Below are 22,416 nucleotides of genomic sequence, written 5' to 3'. Positions count from 1 at the left end.
ATACATACAGTACAATAATAAAAAATAGATTTAATAAAAAATATTTTATAAGTGTCACAAATATTTTAGAAAATGTAATGTAGGTCAAGGTTTATAGTCACAGTCCTAAGAAGGAATATTATTTATTATTTCATAATAGTATTAATTAATATTTGGAATTTTCGTTTTTATATTTTCAGTTTTCATTGTAATTTTTTTATTAAGCTTTAATTTATTTCATAAAATTGTATATTTTATATTTTTATTTCAGTTTCAAGGCAGCATTTCTATTTTAATTTTAATTTTATTTTTAAGCTGAAGTTTATTTTGTTTTATTTTATTCCATTTTCATTATAATGAACTTAAATAGTTTGTAATAGTTTTACCTTTAATTGACTATAGCAACGCTGGTCCTTAGTAACAGATCAAACACAGCTTCCTGTGTTTGTGAATCTATAAACAGTGCATTCCTGAACAAAGGAAGTGACTCCAGACTTCTTTGAATCAGTACTAAGCAGGAATCATTTGTGTTATTATAAATCCTGTGGCTGTAACGGCTCAGAGCTGCTGCACAAGTCATTGAGGCGCATTCACATATAAAAAAGGACTTAAACAATTCTTCGTAAAGAGATTATGTGGCATGCACTGCTTCAAAAGAAGTTTCAAGATTGCTGTATGAGCTGGGACACAGAAGAATGGATGCATATGAACAGAAACATCTCTAGTCAGTCACTGTCTGGAGGTATAGTAAACATCCACATCAAGAATTGAATCCTTTTTAGGCCTAGGATCCATTGGTGGATAAAGAGAAGGAGCAGAGACTTAAAATTGAGTGTTACAATGAAGAGAGTTGTATTTTAATTAACTAAAGATAACTAAGATTATTAAACACAAATGCATTTCTTATTGTTAGTGATGAGACCTTATTGCAAAATGTTACTAGAATGTCTTTTAAATTCACTCAAATCCATTATCATGTAAATACAGTGTATTGATGTCAATGAGTGATATATGATGTTCAAATGACAAAGAGTTGCATAATGCAACTTTATGGTAGATTATTACAAACAACCACACCAGCCTTTATCATTTTGACTGTACAAAACTGATTAATAAGTGATAAGTGATTTATCGCAGGTCAGAAAATACAGTGCAGTTATTCACCGTTCGGTCACTGACCTAATTTTACACACTTTCCCACATGACGGTACATGTGAGAGCGTGTTTTCTTTTTTGACAGCTTTTAATTCTTTTGTTAACTTACGTAAGATTTTGTCACAGACTAATATTCGAGTTTCCAGCATAAATATATGTTTCCAAATATATAAACCCTGTTTTATGCATGTTTTGCATGCTTTTGTAAGGCTGTAATTTGCTGACAAATGCATGCATGCCATATTTGTTGCTTATCATGATTTAAAGGCCTGAAAAATGTAATTTTAGTTTTTCAGTTGTGTGATTCATTGTCTGGCCACCAGATAGTACACTGTTGCATCTATTATTTTGCTATTTCTCTTGTGCATGAGTATCGTTTAAATTTAGTCATCATCCTTATGATATATATTCTCAGATCCTTCAGAGGTTATGAAAATGTACTGTTTTGATAACGATTGACGTAGGATGTACCTTTAGCGTCATACGTTTTATCAGCATATCATAAATTTGACTGTTATGAAGGCTCCCAGAACATATCTATTTCCGATTTTGTCAAAACTTGATCAAAGCAATTCTCTAATTTCTATATCTATGTGATAAATGATCCATTTAAAGCTATACGTCTGTCTTTGTAATGTAGTAGTCAATGTAATGTCAAATAATGCAGTGCAATGCAATGCAATTCACTGGGACTCAGATAGCGGGGTACATAGGAGAGGTGTTATCCATTATTAATCATTTAAACTGTTTTTGAGTTGACAATCACCAGAAGGGTTCAGTAACCGCTTGGCTGTTAAACTATCACCTATTAAATGATCACCTTCATAGATGATGTATTTATTAAATCAGGCCAAATGCAATATTACAATGGAAAAATTGCAAAAAAAAAGGAGTTAAGTGTGAAATGTTGTAGTAGAAAGACTAATCCAAAAAAAAAACTAGTCCAGTTATCTTTATATTTTTTACAGAATCATAACCAATATATATTTTTACAGTGTTCACTGAAAAAAAAAGATGCTAGTAAATTTCAATTATTCTTTTCAAATAACAATTGTAAAGAAATGGCAAGTAACACATTAAATTAATTGAATTAGAAAAATATATTTTATATTTTTTGTAAAAAAAAAAAAAAAAAAAAACTCGAATCATCTTTGTTTTATTTACAACTTTGAAAAATCTACAGTGTAGTTTTTCTACAATATAGAAAAAATATATCAAAATAACTTGTAATTATAATTATGGCACTGTTATCCAATGGTAGGTACATTATAGACCTTGTTTTTTATAGCAGCATGATTCTAACCAAAAAAAGATGAATTATAAATGAATAAGGAAGACAGATCTGTCTCTCTATTTACTGTATCATCATACCTAATATTGCAAGCCCAACCTTACAGGTACAGTATGTCTTAATAAACCAACAACCCAACGGTCATTCAACCCAATTTATTACTGATGTTCAAGAGATGACATTAATAATCCACAGTAAACTCCATTGTGATTTGATGAGTGATAAATAAATGTGATCAATATCAGGAACTCATTAACTCTTTTTACACTATTTTGAATCTCTGTTTAGTGTAGAGAACAGACCGTGCACTGCTTGACCTTGTCAGACGGTGATCAGGTTATGTCTTATCAGTCTAATAAAGGGGAAGATAGTGTAGAAGGTGTGGAAAGACTGCACTGATAGAAGAGCCCCTCTGACTCGAGACAAACGCCACTGAGAGCAGCTCCTCACAACAGGTACGAATCAGTCCTTCCTGTTTACTCTATTATAAAAAAAAAGATGAACAATCACTACACTGTTTAATTATTTGATTGAGCCGTGTAACTGGTGCTCTTTTGGAATGTTATTTGTGACCCTGGACCACAAAACCAGTCATAAGGGTAAATTTGAGATGTATGCATCATATGAAAGCTGAATAAATATGTTTTCTATTGATGTATGGTTTGTTGGGATCGGACAATATTTGGCCGAGATGCAACTATTTGAAAATTTTGAATATGAAGGAGAAAAAAAATCTAAAAATAAAGAAAATCACCTTTAAAGTTGTCCAAATGAAGTTCTTAGCATATTACTAAGCAAAGATTAAGGTTTGGTGTATTTACGGTAGGAAATGTATAAAAGATCTTCATGGAACATTAACTTTACTTAATGGCTATTGCTAAAAACACTCCCAAGCGACTTCCGACTGGTTTTGTGGTCCAAGGTCACATATGAAGTTGATTTGCAAATTAGATATTTCTGATGTCTCAGTCATTTCACTATGCTGTAAAAAAAAAAAAAAAGATTTTTCAAACTCAAAGATTATTTCAGTCTTTCTACTTCAAAATGGCATGTGTAATTCATTGTGTTACCTGCCATTATTGTAATTATTTGTGAATTTTTTTGTTCTCAGATTTGTTTTCTCCCAAAGCAAAGATGTCACTAATCATACATGTGTCTCCAAAAGTTAAAGTAGATCTGTAATGTTTTATACTGTTCTCTGACTCCAAAGTTTGAAATCTTTAGTTGGAGATCTTTTTAATTATGAACATATTTCTAGTAAAATTCTCCCAAAACAAAACTAAATGAGCTGCTCTTGACAGTGTTTGCCCTGTACTCTAAAGTAACTCATTTGTGTGTTTTTATATTTTTTTTATTTTATTTTATTATTTCTGCATTTATTTTGTCCATGCACTAATGGTTTTTAATTATTCTTTGAAGATTTCATCAAACATAATCATGCGAGAAGAACAGTTTAGGATTCTTAATATTCAGTAATTATATGACAAAGCATTTATTCTTATCTGTAGTCATTAAGCGAAGACAATAAGACAATAAACTTTTACCTAATATTATTAATCTGGCACTTCCAGTGCTTTAAGTGGGCCGGTACGCACTGGTACTCAGTACCGCCACTTCCAAATATAGCTCTTGAGCGTGCTGCCACCTCTCTGTGCGCCCAGAACGTGCTTTTAGCGTACCGGTTCATGTTCATTTGGACATCTGTTTTAATAGAGGTTTTAATCATTTGCCCTCACTGCCGCTTTTCAGAGCGCCCTTCACAATGCACGCTTCCTAATTCTTCCTAGTTCGGAGTATTGAGCGTGAATCATTTGAACCAGTTTGGGAGTTCGGAGCGGGATCGCGAATCATTTGAGTCAGTTCGGGAGTTCGTAGCGGGTTCGCAAATCATTTGAGTCAGTTTGGGGATCGCAAATCATTTGTATCGGTTCGGGAGTTCGGAGCTGCTTCGCAGATCATTTGAATCAATTCGAGAGTTCGGAGCGGGTTTGCGAATCATTTGAGTCAAGTTTGGGGATCGCAAATCATTTGAATCAATTCGGGAGTTCGGAGCGGCTTCGCGGATCATTTGAATCAATTCGAGAGTTCGTATTCGCTTGTTAAGTCTGACGTCACGTAGCAGCGCTTCCGTGTCCAAACGCTCTATCAGTTACCACGAGAAAACAACAAAAGGTGCTAATATAAACTCACAATGTGATAGAATACTAGCGAAAAAGTTATAATTTTAACCTTTAACTCCATACCGAGGTCCCAGATAGGCAAACAATGAAAATATAAATATAAAAAAAATATATAAAAATTATTTGTGTTTGGGACGCTGTGAGCACGGAGACTGTAGTGTATACCGTAAGTTTGAAAGCGTTTAGCTTAAATTATTAATATGAATAAACAGTGCTCATAAACGGCTGATGAGGCCGTATTCTCAAGTGAAGCGAGTTGAGGCTTGGACCCGGAAGCAGCGCTTCTTACGTCATCACTTAACAACCGAATAGGGTGCGCGAACCATTTTAATCAGTTCGGGAGTTCGTAGCGGGTTTGCGAATAATTTGAGTCAGTTCGCGAGTTCAAAGCAGGGGGCAAGGAACTCGACCGGAAGTTGAAGTCGGATGGGGGCCGCCATCTTGTAGCAGAACTTCACTTGCGTTAGCATTCCCATTGACTCCCATTCATTTTGGCGTCACTTTGACAGCGAATAACTTTACATCTGAGGCGTTTAAAGACTCCGTTTGTGCATTATTTATTTCTAAAGGTACACGACAATGTATAAAGGGCTCCATTACCTTCTTTGTTACCTTATGGCCCCGTATAAACAGTTTTTGTAAAAAATAGGCTAACGATTGCGTCATAACCACTCGGCTCTCTGTCGCATTACCGTACAGACAGGAGGAGAAGCTCGCAGGCAATTAACTTAATATGGCGTACTGGCGTTACATTTTAAAATACTATACAAAATAATTAATCAAAATACTTACTCATGCTCACTCACGACAAAGAACTCCCCGCTCAAGCTCGCCGTCTCTGCAAGATTAACGATGGCAGTTTGCACGCACAGCTACTAGAAGATTTACATCTGTCAGACAGGTTGCTGACGTCGTCAAGCTTCGTTTGAGTCTGCGCGTCAGAAACGGAAGTGCTAAAAAACGCTAAAAATGGGCTTCACTTGAGTTCCAATGGGGTCGCTGTGTCCATTTCTTTTACTGTCTATGGTTCAAAGCGGGTTCTCGAATCATTTGAGTCAGTTTGGAAGTTTGAATGCAGTAATGCAGTAGCTCTTTCTAAGGGTATTTTTTCAAAATCCTTTTGTACATTTTATTTATGTTCAGTAGTTCTTTCTAGCTCAAGCAAATCCGCAAACTAATAAAAGGATTTATTATTAAGGTTGCCTGTTGACTGCTGTATATAAAAGCCCTTCAATATAGTTGTTACCTCAGGGGATGAGGGGAATCATCAAAAAAAAAAAAAAAGAAAATATATATATATTTTTTGGCTATAATAGAGTACCGGCACCTCTTTTGGGCCACTTAAAGCACTGGGAACTTCATATTTATTATTTAACAGATATGTATGTGATTTGATGACGTTGGGAAGTTAAAACTGACTAAACGGATATTTTTCTGTAAAACCATATTTCAGATGCATCCAAACTGAAAAATGAAGAAGAATGAAGGTGAAAACTCTCCTGGGGACAGTGCAGATAAAACCACAAAATCATACAAAGCTGATGACGGTATGAAGTGTAGTGTGCTGTGTTTCATTTTGAAAGCATTTATTTATTTATTTTGAAACACTTCCAATTAAGACATACTTGTAATAATTAAGAAAAAACTATTTAATGTTTTACTATGTGCAAATAATTTCTTCTCTTTTTTTACAACACAGATGCTGACCTCAAGTGAGTTTAATTTTTTGTTTTTCTATATAATATATAAATGAAATATGCCAAAAATGGCACAGTAAGTGACACTTGACTGAATGTCCAACATACGAGGGGAAAAAAATGATCTGTTGAATTTCACACCTCAAATACATTTCTTAAAAAATAGTCAATTCAGAAATGAAAATTTGCTGAAAATGTTCTCGCATTCAGGCATTTTTAAGATGTAGATGAGTTTGGTTAATAAAAGCCATATACAGCTTGGATCATCTGAGGCTGAATACATTTCCACATTTTCATTTTAGGGTGAAATGTTCCTATAATATTTTATTTAAGTCTAGTGATGGGTTTAGTGCTTTGGTAGACAGTTTTTTTTTTTTTTTTTTTTTTTTTGAATGTGTAGATATTATGAAGTGAATATGAAAAAAACACATTTTATTTACATTATTGCTTTGATATGATGTAGGTTTGATTTACAAGTACAAGCAATGATTCTTTAGATTCAGTTATTATAAATGAACTGTGTAGATGTACACCTCATAAAAGTATTGCTCATAAAAATAAGCAATAAAGTATCTAAACTCTGTCTGTGTTCGTAGGAGTGGCAGTGACAAAACCAAAGAGAAAGCGCTGACCGTTGGATTCTTTCAGCTGGTAAGCATCTCAGTGTGATTCTGCTACTCCGATTGATTTCATTCATGATTTTTCTCTCACGTCACTGTTTTTGGTCTCAGTTCCGCTTTGCTACATGGAAGGAGGTCTTGATGATGGTGGTGGGAGGTGTGTGCTCTCTGGTGCACGGCGCCGCGTCTCCTCTCATGCTGCTGGTGTACGGCATGATGACCAACACCTTCGTGGACTATGAGCTTGAGGTGCAGGAACTGACCGACCCCAACAAAACATGCATTAATAACACCATCACCTGGCTGGACGGGACTGTGGCCGAGCGGCCGGACAACAGCACCACGTACTGTGGGTGAGTGATGATTGGTCAGATCTTCTGTCAGTCAAACTCCATGCGAAGGGTCAGTTGAGGGCATTATGAAAGTACAGAACTTTAAATATAAACATGGGAGAATTTGATGAGAAATATTTGAGTTCCTTAAGACTGAATTTGAGTTAATTGAATCTGAGACATCGATAAGATCTCTTACGAAACTTTAGAGGAGAAATGCTTATGATATTACTAGCATCGAAGTCCCTTTAAGGCAAGTCATTTCACTCGATGGCCATCAATTACATGCACGCTCTTTCTGTGGGAACCAGGACTTTTAACAGCCACTGCAGTTACGAAATCACTTTACCGATTAGAGATTGGCTCTTTTATTCAGAAGGCGGGGCTTCCTACGATAAACCAGTCATATTGAGCTTGCATTTTACCACACTCAAAATTATACAACTGACATATCTTGGGTATACTTTAGTTTTTGTAAGCATCTCTTTCTTTAGAAACAAAGCAAGAGACTTAATCAAAAGTCTCAATTTGAGCTCCACTTAATTTCATTGCTGTTTAAGAGAAACAAATGAGAGTAAACTGATTTTTCATTATGGAAACTTAAAACACTTCTGTTTGATTCTCATTTTCTCATTGACGCAAATCTTTTCTGTTTTTTAACTCTTGTTTTTATTAATGTATTTTATTTACATATATATATATATATATATATATATATATATATATATATATATATATATATATATATATATATATATATATATATATATATATATATATATATATATATATATATATATATAATTTGTATTTAGAGTTTTTTTTTTTTACATAATTATATTATATAAAATATTTATTAAATTAAATTATCATTATTATAATTATTTTTTTTTTACTTTAGTTTTTTTTCAACAAGTTTAATAGCCAGAAGAGTTTCAGGGAATTAACTGGAGGATTGGTTCAAACATTGTCAAATGTGTCACTTTGCAGTTTGTAGTTCCAGCTGCATATTTTATATGTTCTTGCTCTATCCTTCTCTACAGGGTGGATATTGAAGCTGAAATGTCCAAGTTTGCATTGTACTATGTTGGAATTGGAGTTGGAGTCCTTATTCTGAGTTACTTTCAGGTACACAAGAAAGTTTGTTCTCGTCTGATTTGAAACTTTTTACTGTAATGGCCATCCAGACAAATGTACTTGAAAGAAGTGGCACAATATTAACCTCTGTCTAGTATCAGAGATGCAGTCAGGGTTTAATATATATGTCCTTCATTTTTTAATCTCAGTAGTGCTCCAGATATGCTGGAGACAAAGGCATTATTATATATACAATTTTATTAAATTTAAATTTATGCATTTAGCAGACGCTTTTATCCAAAGTGACTTACAGTGCATTCAGCCTATCAGTTTTTACCTATCATGTGTTCCCTGAGAATCGAACCCCCAACCTTACCACTTGAGCTACAGGAACACAATATATGAACCTTAAGAAGTCATGTTTTCAAATGCACAGTATTCATGAAGATTCACTCTGGTTTCAGATCGCTCTCTGGGTCTCTGCTGCTGCCAGACAGATCCAGCGCATCAGGAAAATGTACTTCAGGAAGATAATGCGTATGGAGATCGGCTGGTTTGACTGCAACTCCATCGGGGAGCTGAACACGAGGATATCTGAGTAAGTGTTTCCATTGTACTATTGTTAGCTTTGTTCATGCATCTGTCATATTTCCAGTTTTCTATTTCAAAAGTTCATTTTAAAACCAATGTTACTTAATGTTTTTTTTTTTTTTTTTGTAATTATTAGTAAAATTTTCCCACAGTTTCTGAGTCCTATAAAAATCCTATACAAATTTTTTTCAGTGTCATAAAATCTAGTTTATTTTTCATGTTTGTGACTTCTTTTTCCATGTAGTGACATCAACAAAATCAACAGCGCTATTGCAGACCAGGTGTCAATCTTCATTGAGAGGATCTCAACATTCATATTTGGCTTCATGGTGGGATTCATCGGCGGATGGAAGCTGACGCTGGTGGTGATAGCAGTGAGTCCTCTCATAGGACTGGCTGCAGGACTCATGGCGATGGTTGGTGTCACTATTAACAGTTTAATACGAAGGAGATGAAGCACTTGTAGAATGTAATGTAGTGCACACATGTAATCAGATCTCATGACATAATGCATGATTTAAAGAAACCCTTCACCTGAAAATGTGATGAAAATGTACTCCCACTCAGGCCACCCAAGATACAGGTGAGTTTGTTTCTTCATCAGAACAGATTTGGATAAGTTTAGCATCCCATCAGTTGCTCACCAATGGATCCTCTGCAGTGAACGGGTGCCGTCAGAATGAGAGTCCAAACAGCTGATAAAAACATCACGATAATCCACTAGTAATCCACATCACTCCAGTCCATCAGTCACCATTTGGTTAAGCGTAAAGCTGTGTCTTTGTAAGAAACAAATCCATCAAGTCATTTTTAACTTGCTTCCTCTATCTGTAATATTTCTTCATTGAAAATTAAATGGTATCTTCTGAGTCAGGAGAGAAATCTACACGGACTAATATTTTAGCTGGAAGCAATGGTTTGAAGTTAAAATGCTTTGATGTACTTGTTTATTACAAACATTCAACTTCACAAGACATTAACTGATGGACTGGAGTGCAGTGGATTACTTGTGGATTATTGTGATGTTTTTATCAGCTGTTTAGACTCTTATTCTGACGGCACCCATTCACTGCAGAGGATCCATTGGTGGACAAGTGTTGCAATGCTAAACTTATCCAAATGTGTTTTGATGAAGAAACAAACTGATCTATATCTTAGATGGCCTCAATTTTTATTGGCAAATTATTACTTTAAAATGTTGTGTTTCATCATTCAGTCATCCATTATGATTTTGTCCTATTTCAGAGTGTTGTAAAACATTTAAGTGTATATTTTGTTTGATCATAAGGCTGTGGCGAGGCTGACGGGTCGTGAGTTGAAGGCCTATGCTAAAGCAGGAGCAGTGGCTGATGAAGTCCTATCCTCTCTGAGAACGGTGGCTGCTTTTGGAGGAGAGCACAAAGAGGCAGAAAGGTACAGCATGCCCTCTTTATCTGTCAGTGCAACCCCATTTACTTTTGGATATTCAATGAGAAAACACTGAACTTTCAGCCTTCTGGAATTATGTGGATTGTGAAAAGTGGGCGTTATGGAAGTAAGGGGCTGAAGAAGTAAGAGGGATGTTGATGTGATTCATTTATTAATCACAGGTATGACAGGAACCTTGGGGAGGCCCAGGCGTGGGGAATTAAGAAGGGAGCGATCATCGGTGTGTTTCAGGGTTACCTCTGGTGCATCATATTCCTGTGTTATGCTCTGGCTTTCTGGTACGGCTCAAAACTGGTCATTGAAACTAAGGAGCTCACACCCGGTGGCCTCGTTCAGGTACAACGTCCAAGTGTGGACACAAATGGACATTTTTTTTAAGATGATTTTTTAATGAATTTATTTTATTGTATTATTTAAAATAAAATTATGTATTTATTTTATTTTATTTTATTATTATTATTTAATTTTAATTTTTATTAAATTTTGTATTTTGTATTTTTATTGACCCATTTTTTTTTTTTTTTTTGGAATTTTATCATTTTACATAATGTTTCCTGTTGCAAGTTTATATGCCGTTGCTAATTTTTTATATAATGGATATTCAAAGTGCTATACATGAAGGCAATTAAAAATAATCATAAAAGATTGGTAGAAAATAAAAATAACAATAAAAAATAGGAAATTATAGAAGTAAAAATAAGTAAGAGACATATTCATACATCAAATTGTACAATCCAGTCAGTAAGATGCAACAGAGTGCTCATAATGATTTTTGTTCTCTTCAGGTGTTCTTTGGTGTTCTTATGGGTGCCATGAATCTGGGCCAGGCCTCTCCTTGTCTTGAGGCCTTTGCCTCTGGTCGGGCCGCAGCCAAGAGTATATTTGACACTATTGACAGGGTGAAAATAACACACACACACAGTTCTCACAAAATCAATGAATTTCATTCTTTCAGATTCGGGAACAGATTAATGACTTTCACATCCTGTTCCCATACAGGAACCAGAAATCGATTGCTTCTCAGAAGAAGGTCATACGTTAGACAAAGTTAAAGGTGACATTGAATTCCACAACGTTCACTTCAACTATCCCTCCCGTCCTGAAGTGAAAGTGGGTTATGGTTTTAAGCATGCATAATTTAATCTAATGTTCGTTTTTTTTTCTGTCCGATATTGACTGACCGTATCTTGTATTCAGATATTAGATGATTTGAATGTTGTGGTTAAAGCTGGCGAGACGACTGCATTCGTTGGACCCAGTGGATCAGGAAAGAGCACAGTAATCCAACTCATTCAGAGGTTCTACGACCCAAAAGAAGGAATGGTACAGTAGCACTATTTTACTATTATTTATATATTGTTAAAGTATGTATTTTTTGTTGTCACATTTCCAATTTTTTTATTTCATGTCATTTTTCATTTTCAATTTCATTTATTTTGTTATTGTCATTTATATATATATATATATATATATATATATATATATATATATATATATATATATATATATATATATATATATATATATATATATATATATATATATATAATTTATTTATTTATTTTTTTTTTTTTTTTACTTTTAGTTTTAGTGATTATTCTAGGACTTCTACTGAGGACTGTCAATTACTTCAACTTTAATTTATCGTCGAATATATTTTAGAATATTTTAGTTTGATTTGAAAGTCAGAACTTTTTTTATAGTTTTATTTTTTAGTTAACAATAACAACACTGGTTCAGATTTGTTAAACAATTTCATAGGACAACAGTTATTTCCAACAATCAATCAATAAAGAAAAAAAGAAGTCTTTTATTTGTTAAAAAAATAACTTCCTTGAATAAACACTAGTTTAAAATAGTTAAATATAATACCAAATGCCTGATCTGGTGTTGAAAATTGAAATTATTGTCATTTTTAGGTCACCCTGGATGGTCATGACATCAGAAGCCTAAATATCCAGTGGTTGCGTTCCCTTATTGGCATAGTGGAGCAAGAGCCTGTTCTGTTCGCCACCACAATCGCAGAGAACATCCGATACGGCCGTCCTGGAGTCACCATGGAGGAGATTGTAGAAGCTGCCAAACAAGCCAATGCTTACAACTTCATCACGGATCTTCCTCAGGTGCCACTTACTGTATAAGATCAGCACATGCATTACTTCACTGATAAATAGATAAAGTAACAGACAAAGTTTTTTTCAGAATTTTGCATGTATTCAGTTGGCATATCGAACTAAATACATTTTATGACACTGTGTCTCATGTCATGCAGAAATTTGACACATTGGTGGGTGAAGGTGGGGGTCAGATGAGTGGGGGGCAGAAACAAAGGATCGCCATTGCTCGAGCGCTGGTCAGGAATCCCAGAATCCTCCTGTTAGACATGGCCACATCAGCACTGGATAACGAAAGTGAGGCTATAGTACAGGAAGCCTTGGACAAGGTGAGTTTTACAACATCCATTAGCTAAGAACAAAATGTAACTGTGTTTTTTGGAGCCTACTTTGAGCCTTCTTGACAGACTGTCCTTTTCTAGTTATAATTAATTGTAGTATCCTATAATTTAATGTTGCATGTTGTAATGAATTAAGAAACTTGTAAGCAAATGCAATCTTATTCAAGAAACTGATATTTCCATACATTTATTGTTGCACACACTCATTCTTTGATATTTTTCAGGCTCGACAGGGAAGGACGACTATCAGCATCGCACACCGTCTGTCCACCATCCGTAACGCCGATGTTCTTGTGGGCTTTGAGCATGGCCGCGCTGTAGAGAGAGGCACACACAGCCAGTTACTGGACAGAAAGGGAGTTTACTTTACCCTGGTCACACTCCAGAATCAAGGGAAGGATACAGACAGTGATACACCAGAGAACAGTGAGTACGGGGACTTTTGGAAGTCATTTCCTCAAGTCCAGGTTTGCATTTTGCGTCACTCAAGAATTAACATTGATGTTGTTGGAAACCTGTATGGTGGTGATATTCTGTGAAACACAAAAGCAGAAATTTTGCATTATTTCACCAGTGAATTTCCATGCATTATAAGCTATGTGTTCGTCCATGTATTTTCATGCGTATTGAAAAAAAATTAAAATAATAACACTGGATGGTGTTATTTTTTATGGTTGCGACTTTTTTGCTTTTTATATATATATATATATATATATATATATATATATATATATATATATATATATATATATATATATATAAAAAATTATCTTTGAAATTTTTCTTAGAAGTTGTGTGATATAACCTCACAGTTATTTTCTCAAAATAGTCATTCTTATTTATAACTCACAGTTGCGAATTAGGAGATATAAATTTGCAGGTGCAAAAAAAAAAACTTTTATCACGCAATTAAAAATATAGGATGGAAATACTTTATTTGCAAATGTTATATGTGGTACTCTAATTTTGTAACTTTAGATGAAAGCATAGCAGTAGTTACTACATCTGTCAAGGACAAAAACACTTGCACATTGCACTACGTTCTTCTAAAGCGATGCAATAAAATGAAGGTGCATAGAGATAGTTTAGAATGACATGAGGGTGAATGACATTGTGTACATTTTTGGGTGACCTGTTTCTTTAAACACTAACATGATACTGAATCACACAGCTCCTGAGATGAACTTGACAGAGGAGGATGGATTTGAGAAAGCAAGGAGTTTCAGTAGAGGAAGTTATGAGAGCTCCTTAAGGTACATAAACATTATAACATTTAATATAATCTTGAGAGGATTTATCGGAATGTTCTCTTTTTAAATTAAAATGCCTTTTCTATAGGCGTTCTCTGAGACAGCGCTCACATTCTCAGATGTCAAACAAAATCCCGGATGCCATCTCTGGAAAATTCGACATCCACTCAGACCGATATGAAATGGAGGAGGTTGAAGCAGACAACAAGGTCTGGAACTGAATACAGTTGAATACAGTATTTCTGCTTTCTATATTTGTTCTAAAGTTCCCTGTCTTGTCTTGCAGAAAAGCAAGGGTGAAGAGGTCATTGAAGCGGCTCCTGTGGCACGAATCCTGAAGTATAACCGTCCCGAGTGGCCGTATATGCTGCTGGGCTCTTTAGGTGCTGCTATTAATGGATCTGTCAACCCCATCTATGCTCTTTTATTCAGTGAAATCCTTGGGGTGACACACACACACACACACACACACACACACACACACACACACACACACACACACACGAGCATGAGATATAATCTCTTTAGCAGTGTTGGGTATAGTTACTTTGGAAAGTAGTTAGTTAGGTTACAACGTTACCATCAATTAAAAGTAATCAGTTATGATACAGCGTTACCTATTCATAAAAGTAACGCGTTAGAGTACTCATGCGTTACCAAAAATTAAAAGCCGTTTGCAGTGGCTCACACATGACAGACACAGCCCCCGGCCCCTTTAAATGCACCTAGAAGTCGTGACTCCCGACAATGAATGACGTCAGTCATCCGACTAAATTAACACTGCAGGATAACAATAACAGGATAGACAGTCAGCAATAGGCTATTCCACATGGCGTTTTATTTATTTATTATCACAGAACATATTATTAATCAAAATTCGCACCTAACGTTACCCAGCCCGGGTAGCCTAGGCTACTGTATATTATGAGCACCACAAGATAACTCCTGATTTTTCTTTAACTTTAAATAATGCAGTTATCAAAGTACAAGTATGCTTACTTGTACACACAACCTTAAACAGGCTTGCAGATTTAAATCCATTTAGAAATGATGAACAACCAGCCAGCCAATGATCTAACAGAAATTAACAGCTGCCTGTCAAACAAAAATGATAACAAACCGAATTAAATCCTTCACTGCCACACAGGCAAATGACAAATCGCTTAATAGCCGAACTAATTATTGTTAAAGTGTCACTCACAGTCACAAGCCTAAATTCGCTTTAACACAGTCCTCTTACATTTACTCTTCAAAGTAGTGATTAAAACGTAGCGTTTAATTTGAGGTAGAATTTTTGGCGGTCGACAGAAGCTTTTCACCAAAGCAGAGTGTGCATTTTACCGTTATGTTATTTTCTTTTTCATGGACAAATTGAAAATAATATGCGTACTTCCATAAACCAAACGCTGTCCTCTCTGCTATCTTGCCGGGAGTTCGAAAAAAAAAAAAAAAAAAAAAAACCCACACACACACACACAGGGTCAGGCGCAGGGCACAGACGCATCACAGCCATTGACTTTACGATCACAGAGCTTCGGCTCCGCTGATACATCCGCAGGTGGCACAGTAGACCTAGGACTCCTGTCTGACAAAAAGCAGGCTGCAGTCGGGATTTTCCTTTCCTTAAAATAACGGATTACTTTTTTTTTTTTAAATAACGAAGTTACTGATTACTTACGCATGAAACTAACGCGTTAAGTTACAAATTTCAGGAAAAAAGTAATTAGAGTACTCTAACGCGTTACTTTGTAACGCGTTACCCACAACACTGCTCTTTAGTATTGTCTACTACACTGTTATTTATCCCCAACCCTAAGTATTAAACTTTAATGTGTACATTGCTGAAAGGGTTTGAATAAAATGCAGCATCCCATTAGCTAGCAACTGTATAAACATGCCTGCGTTATACATAGTTTTCTCATGACATCACACATCACATACACACAATGTTTTTATGCTTCTAGTTTTATAATAACCCATGCTAGGCAGGTTTCGCACAAGCAAACGCCACTCATCTTTAATATGTGCATGATCTGTTATAAAGTGTATCCTGTTATTAATCACAGGAATGGAGTTTAATAACATCATGGTTGCTTTTCAGACATTCTCCATTCAAGACATGGGTGAACAAAGGAGGCAGATAAATGGGATTTGTATTTTGTTTGTCAGCATAGGAGTCCTGAGCTTCTTTTCACAGTTCTTACAGGTATTCCCAGAGTTATTAGTGAGGATTTGTATACCTACGTTTTGTCCCTTTTCCATCAGAAGTGTGTTTTATTACAGCAGATCACTGATAGTGTTATATATGTTCATTGCAGGGCTATTCTTTTGCTAAATCAGGAGAGCTGTTGACTCGCAGGCTGAGGAAGGTTGGATTTCAGGCAATGTTGAAGCAAGAGATGGGCTGGTTCGACAACCCCTTTAACAGTCCTGGTGCTCTGACTACCAGACTAGCCACGGACGCCTCAATGGTGCAGGGGGTGAGGGACAAAAGAATACAATATTGACACAAAAATGTTGCAAAGCTGGAGAAAACAATCATTTCATATGCAAAGAGGAATTCTTGAAGCAAAAAAACATATCGAAAACGGATATTAAAACACATTTGTGACTGAAAGATTGTGGCACACAGAAACTTTGCATAAAAGAAGATAGTTTGCAGCAGCCAAAACCTTGCCATTTAATTCCAAGTATCATAGAGAGGATAGGAAATGGATATAAAACAAACTTGTGGATGATTTTGGCGCATAGAAACATTACTAGCATTATAAGTGGACTTTGGGGTGAACAATAACAAAAAAAAAGTTTCATATGCCCCTTTAAGATTTGCAGGAAAATACAATACTAACAAAAATCATTGCAAAAATTCATATGCAAAAAAGGGTGTTTTTTAAAGATGCAGCAGCAAAAAACTGAGCATATGCACCTTTTTAAGATATACATAACTGATATATGGTTAAGTGTGTGTTGATTTGGTTTAATGTGCTCTTCACCGAAGGCTACAGGCTCACAGATCGGCATGATCGTGAATTCACTGACCAACATCGGTGCTTCCTTTATAATTGCATACTACTTCAGCTGGAAACTGAGTCTAGTGGTCACCTGCTTCCTTCCTCTCATCGGCCTGTCTGGAGTCTTTCAGGCTAAAATGCTGACAGGATTTGCTCACGAGGATAAAAATGCACTGGAGGCTGCTGGGCAGGTACAGTGAAGTCATGTTAAATACGGTCTGCTTCATTCATTTAAATGCATCCTTCGCGCTTTGACTGAGGCAGCGAATACACATGCATGTAGTCAAATTTCTGAATGAATCACCAGTTCTTCATTAATGAATCGGTCAGAAAGTCTCATTAATCAGCATCAAATGTTTCCTGAGAATCAAATCAGCATAGATTGATTTCTGAAGGATCATATGACACTGAAGACTAGAGTAATGATGCTGAAAATTCAGCTTTGCATCACATGAATAAATAATATTTTAAAATATATTCAAATAGAAAACAGCTATTTTAGAATATTATAATTTGACTCTGGCCTTTTACACAAATGAGAATCCCGCCCAATAAAAAAAAAAAGTCCCATTATTTTTGTTGTGCACGTGTGTAAATTGTGCTCTCTGTTCATACAGGTGTCCAGTGAAGCTCTGAGCAACATCAGGACCATCGCCGGTTTAGCCAAAGAGAAACACTTTGTGTCTCAATATGAAGAGCAACTGCAAACACCATATAAAGGGGCAAAGAAAAAAGCTCATGTTTATGGCATCTGTTTTGCATTCGCCCAGTGTGTCATTTTCATGGCCTTCGCCGCCTCTTTTAGATACGGTGGCTATCTGGTCAGTAACGAGGGACTTCCATACATGATGGTATTCAGGTTAGTGCTTTGTACAGGTTTAAAAAATAATAATAAATACACCCCGCAAAGATTGTGGCTTAATTAACATACTCATTCAAATGAATGTCTGTATTAATGCATGTAAATGCATGCAGTATATACAACTTGGCATCAGTTAGAGGGAATTGTTTGAACAGATCAAGTCATTATTGTCCTTAATAGATGCTGATGAGTGTGTTTATTTCTCAGAGTCATTTCAGCTCTGGTGACCAGTGCCACTGCACTTGGCAGAGCTTCATCTTTCACTCCAGACTACGCCAAGGCCAAGATTGCTGCGGCCCAGCTTTTCAAACTGTTGGACAGGGTCCCCAAAATTAACGTCAGCGAAACAGAAGGACAAAGTTGGGTAAGAGAGCATCAGTTTTTCTCCCTCCCAGCGGTTAACTTCCGTCGTTTTTCCTAGTTAGTAGTAGAACTTTAACATTCTGTGGGCAAAATGGATCTTTTTCCATTGATGGCCATTCTTAATTAGCTGAAAAATTTGTGAATTTGAATGTGCAAACTCATCAAAAGAAAGAGTTTCTGATGGATGGTTGTCTAATTGAAAGTGTGGGCTGCTCCTCTGAATTAATTTTTTTATGATTATTATTATTTTTTTTACATGGTCTTCTTCTGGTCATAGTAAGAGACAGATGTGATTTATTAATTATTATTTATTTTATTCCATTATTTATTTTGCTTTATACTTCAGGTTTTATTTTCTATTTTGTTTTATTTTTCCTCATGACCTATTTCAGCAATATTTTTGTCATTTTATGCATATTATATTATATGGGTTTTTATTTAACTTTATTTTGTTTTCTATTTCATATTTAATTTCTGTTTTACTTCATAATATATTTTTGTTTTATTTTTTAATTTTACTTTATTTTTCAATTTAATTATTGGATTTGTATGTTAATATAATAGTTATTTTGTAAATTATCCCCTTTATGTATTTCAATGACATTTGTCAGGTGGTAGGGATATTTAATGCATGTTATTCCCCAAAACAGATGCTGCTAACAGACACCATCAAATGTTTTTTTTTTTCTTTTTTCAAGTATTTTGTGTCCTTTAGTGCATCTACATTGTGTTGCCAATATTAACTTTTAGTAGATATACTTAAAAATGTCTTTATCGGGCAGGAAATGTAATATTGTAATATTAATGACTCTGCTTTTTTGCCTTTATAATGTTCTCTTCTATGCTGTTACAGGATGACTTTAAGGGCCAAATAGAATTCAAAGGGTGCAGGTTCACGTATCCCAGCAGGCCAGACGTCCAGGTTTTAAGGGGGCTGGAGGTGTCAGTACGTCCAGGACAGACTCTTGCTTTTGTGGGCAGCAGCGGCTGCGGGAAAAGCACCAGCGTTCAACTGCTGGAGCGATTCTACGACCCCGATGAAGGACAAGTGGTATGAAACCGTATTTATTGAAAACCCACATAAATACAGTTAGTAGATGCTTTTAACCAAAGCAACTTACAAAGCAGAACAAAAGCAATTTGTCACAGAGCCAACAGTATTAGTAATTTAATGCATATTAAATTTGCTCAGAAATTGCTTGAATCTGAAGCTGTTGTATTAATGCAAGAATTATTACCAGATAGATTTTAAAAGATTCACATTGTAATCAAGTTGAAAATAATCAAAAAAACAGACAAAACTGCTGTAATTAGATGCTATTAAAATATCTCTTAGTACAAGATAGACGATGAGGAAGGATTGTGAATTCCTTGATTTCTGTCACAAACTATGATTTTCGGTTATTGCCTATAGCTGATCGATGGACGTCCATCTGCGAGCATCAGTGTGCCCTTCCTGAGGTCTCAGATCGGCATCGTATCCCAGGAGCCAGTGCTGTTTGACTGCAGTATTGCAGAGAATATCCAGTATGGTGATAATTCTCGTACCGTGAGCATGAAGGAGGTGATAGAGGCTGCAAAGAAGGCCTATCTGCATGATTTCGTGATGACACTACCTGATGTAAGTTATGCGTTCCTATTATTCATGACTGACAATTTGGATTTAAAAAAGGCTTAAAGTCAACATTTGTTTGTTCATTTTATTTTTGTAGTTGAATGTATAATCCACTATGCTGTTATAAAGATCTCGTTGATTTACAGCTAGCAAGATTCGAGTGTACTTATGGCCATATAAATATAAGCATCTGCACCAAATTGCATATTTATTTCTTCCTTCCTTGAGTATGAGCTACATATTCTCACTATATAAATCATAAAAGACTGAAATATCAAATATGATACAAAACATACAAACACTCCTGAAACTTTTTTTTTAGATTTCCAATAAACCATTCCATTTATAAAAATAAAAAAAATGGTATTTTTGATTATTGTTGTGTTTTTCAGAAATATGAAACTCAGGTCGGTGCTCAAGGCTCTCAGCTGTCCCGCGGTCAGAAACAGCGCATAGCGATCGCAAGGGCCATCGTCAGAAACCCTAAAATCCTGCTGCTGGATGAGGCCACGTCTGCTCTGGATACTGAGAGTGAGAAGGTAAATCTATCTCCATGTGTGAATGCACTGATTTTATATTCTGACTGTCATTTGCTGAGTAGTACCTGATTATATGAGATCTGAATTGCATAATCAAATTCCAAAAAATACATAATTGTCATTAGATCGCACACACAACTAGTGTTTTAATTAGATTTTTTATTTTAAAAATATTATTAAAAAATCTAATTTTTAAGATTTAATTAGGTAGTCGCTTTTTAATGATTCCCGAACCCCCTGCAGTTCCTGACATAATGTATTTTTTAATGCACTTCATGTGGTTGATAACAAAGAATGGAACACGTTTTCTTTTTCTTTGTATTTTTTTAATATCAATATGGTACAAGATTCTATTCAAATTAATTGGTGAATTAGTTAAGGGCCTTTCACACTGAGCGTGATTAAGCGACACAAATGTACAATGTTTTCAAATTGGGCATGATAATTTTTTTCCCGATCACTGTAGATTTGAGCTTTAAATCACATGCCCAGAGATTACAATTAATTTTAGGAGGTTAAAAGTACAGTAATCAAAAGGTAGTTGGATTATACAAGATAAAATTAATCTAAAAGTAATTTTAGGGGGTTAAACATAATTTAAAAGTAATAAAATAGTAGTTCGATTATATCACATAATATGTGTTAGATGTTATTGGCCACCAAGTAATCTGCTATGCTATTATAAAGATTTTGTTGATTTACATTACAAGCTATCAAAATTTAAGCGTACCTATGGCAATATAAATAATACAATTTTCATCATGTAATTTGTTTTCAAGAATGGACCACAATTTGCAACAATCTACTCGGCACAGTATTTTTGAAGACTTTAATGCACAAAATGTGTTCGATTTTCGTTCTTCAGGTTGTTCAAGCAGCTCTGGATGAGGCCCGTCAGGGACGCACGTGTATCGTCATCGCTCACAGGCTTTCCACCATTCAGACTGCTGACATCATCGCTGTGATGTCACAGGGCATGGTCATCGAGAAAGGGACCCACGAGGAACTCATGGCCAGGAAAGCAGCGTACTACAAACTTGTCACCACAGGGGCGCCTATTAGTTAAAACTTATATAGCGTTTGTACAAGCAAGTTGTCCCACCTCAAACTCACACATCATTGCTTTGTCTGGCTTATTTGGGCCATTCAAACTAATTACATCTTATTACATTAATGGATGGAATTACTGAACTGTTGTTGAGGTGTTTGTTATTGATTTGTATTTATTGATAACTGGATGTTTATTATGTCTGGACAGTATCCTCTATGTGTTTGAATTCTACTAAGACAGACCTGGATCAGCTGTATTGTGTTTGCTGTTTTCAAGAAACTTAGTGAAAATGTATTGTATCAAAATGTGTGACATGCATAGATTGGATTTGTACTAAAAGGTTGTAGAGGTTTGACTTATTGTAGCAGCTGAAGATATGGTGTCCTTGAACTGTAGTGATAATAGTGCAGGACTGATAACATGTTCATAATCACTGATACCTTTATGCTCAGTCATTGTTTAATGTTGTGCCATGTGTGATCTGGTTTTGATGTCTCACTTATTGTCACTCAAAAAGTACTTAAAAAACTGTAATTTAAACAAATGTGTCACTATTAATTTAGCTTTCAATAAAACAAAAAAAGAGAGTATGTTTATTAATTAACAGTATTAAGTTATGGTATTAAGTTTCTTCTCTCTTGATGATTTGTTCCACAGGCCTAAGAGGGCATAAAGTTGTAAAAGGATTTAAATAATAATAATAAAAGTACTGGAAATATCAACTTAAAATGTTTGACATTACCTTTCTGAAAGAAAACTGTTTTAATTTTAATATACTGCATCAAAAACTAGCTTTAAAGAATAAAAAGAGTAAATTCAACAGTGAACACAAGAAGGCTCAGATGTGTTCTGCAAGGTCCTGCAAACATACTGGCAAAATGAGGTAAGAAAATCGCTATCTTTATTATCTTCTGAAAATA

At 35.2% G+C, this 22,416-nt stretch overlaps 1 protein-coding gene across 2 annotated transcripts; it reads left to right on the top strand.

The window, feature by feature from the left end:
- The first annotated feature begins 518 nt into the window (after positions 1-518).
- On the top strand, positions 519-22,083 carry abcb11a (ATP-binding cassette, sub-family B (MDR/TAP), member 11a). 2 transcript variants are annotated; one of them, XM_026217446.1, is made up of 29 exons: positions 519-721; positions 2,777-2,880; positions 6,059-6,152; positions 6,305-6,317; positions 6,899-6,953; positions 7,034-7,275; positions 8,298-8,382; positions 8,796-8,929; positions 9,167-9,338; positions 10,211-10,335; positions 10,512-10,686; positions 11,136-11,249; positions 11,350-11,460; positions 11,548-11,673; positions 12,270-12,473; positions 12,623-12,793; positions 13,030-13,231; positions 13,977-14,058; positions 14,144-14,264; positions 14,342-14,500; positions 16,157-16,261; positions 16,374-16,535; positions 17,054-17,257; positions 17,684-17,925; positions 18,136-18,292; positions 19,145-19,342; positions 19,706-19,912; positions 20,299-20,445; positions 21,311-21,511. In XM_026217446.1, exons 3-29 carry the CDS (start codon positions 6,077-6,079, stop codon positions 21,509-21,511), a joined length of 3,990 nt encoding a protein of 1,329 aa, XP_026073231.1. In that variant the 5' UTR covers positions 519-721; positions 2,777-2,880; positions 6,059-6,076. The 2 variants fall into 2 exon arrangements, with proteins under 2 accessions (XP_026073231.1, XP_026073232.1); XM_026217447.1 differs by lacking the exon at positions 519-721 and having other exon boundaries at positions 2,742-2,880; positions 21,311-22,083.
- The last annotated feature ends 333 nt before the right edge of the window (positions 22,084-22,416 follow it).

The sequence above is a fragment of the Carassius auratus genome, chromosome 34, assembly GCF_003368295.1.
Source record: "Carassius auratus strain Wakin chromosome 34, ASM336829v1, whole genome shotgun sequence".
Lineage (NCBI taxonomy): Eukaryota > Metazoa > Chordata > Actinopteri > Cypriniformes > Cyprinidae > Carassius > Carassius auratus.
This window is presented reverse-complemented; position numbering and strand designations above follow the sequence as displayed.

Excerpts from the sequence above, each read along its gene's own strand:
- abcb11a (XM_026217447.1), top strand. The coding sequence starts at position 6,077 with ATGAAGAAGAATGAAGGTGAAAACTCTCCTGGGGACAGTGCAGATAAA. Across the intron at positions 14,501-16,156 it reads TATTCAGTGAAATCCTTGGG|ACATTCTCCATTCAAGACAT; the intron begins GTGACACACACA and ends GTTGCTTTTCAG. Across the intron at positions 16,262-16,373 it reads TCTTTTCACAGTTCTTACAG|GGCTATTCTTTTGCTAAATC; the intron begins GTATTCCCAGAG and ends TGTTCATTGCAG.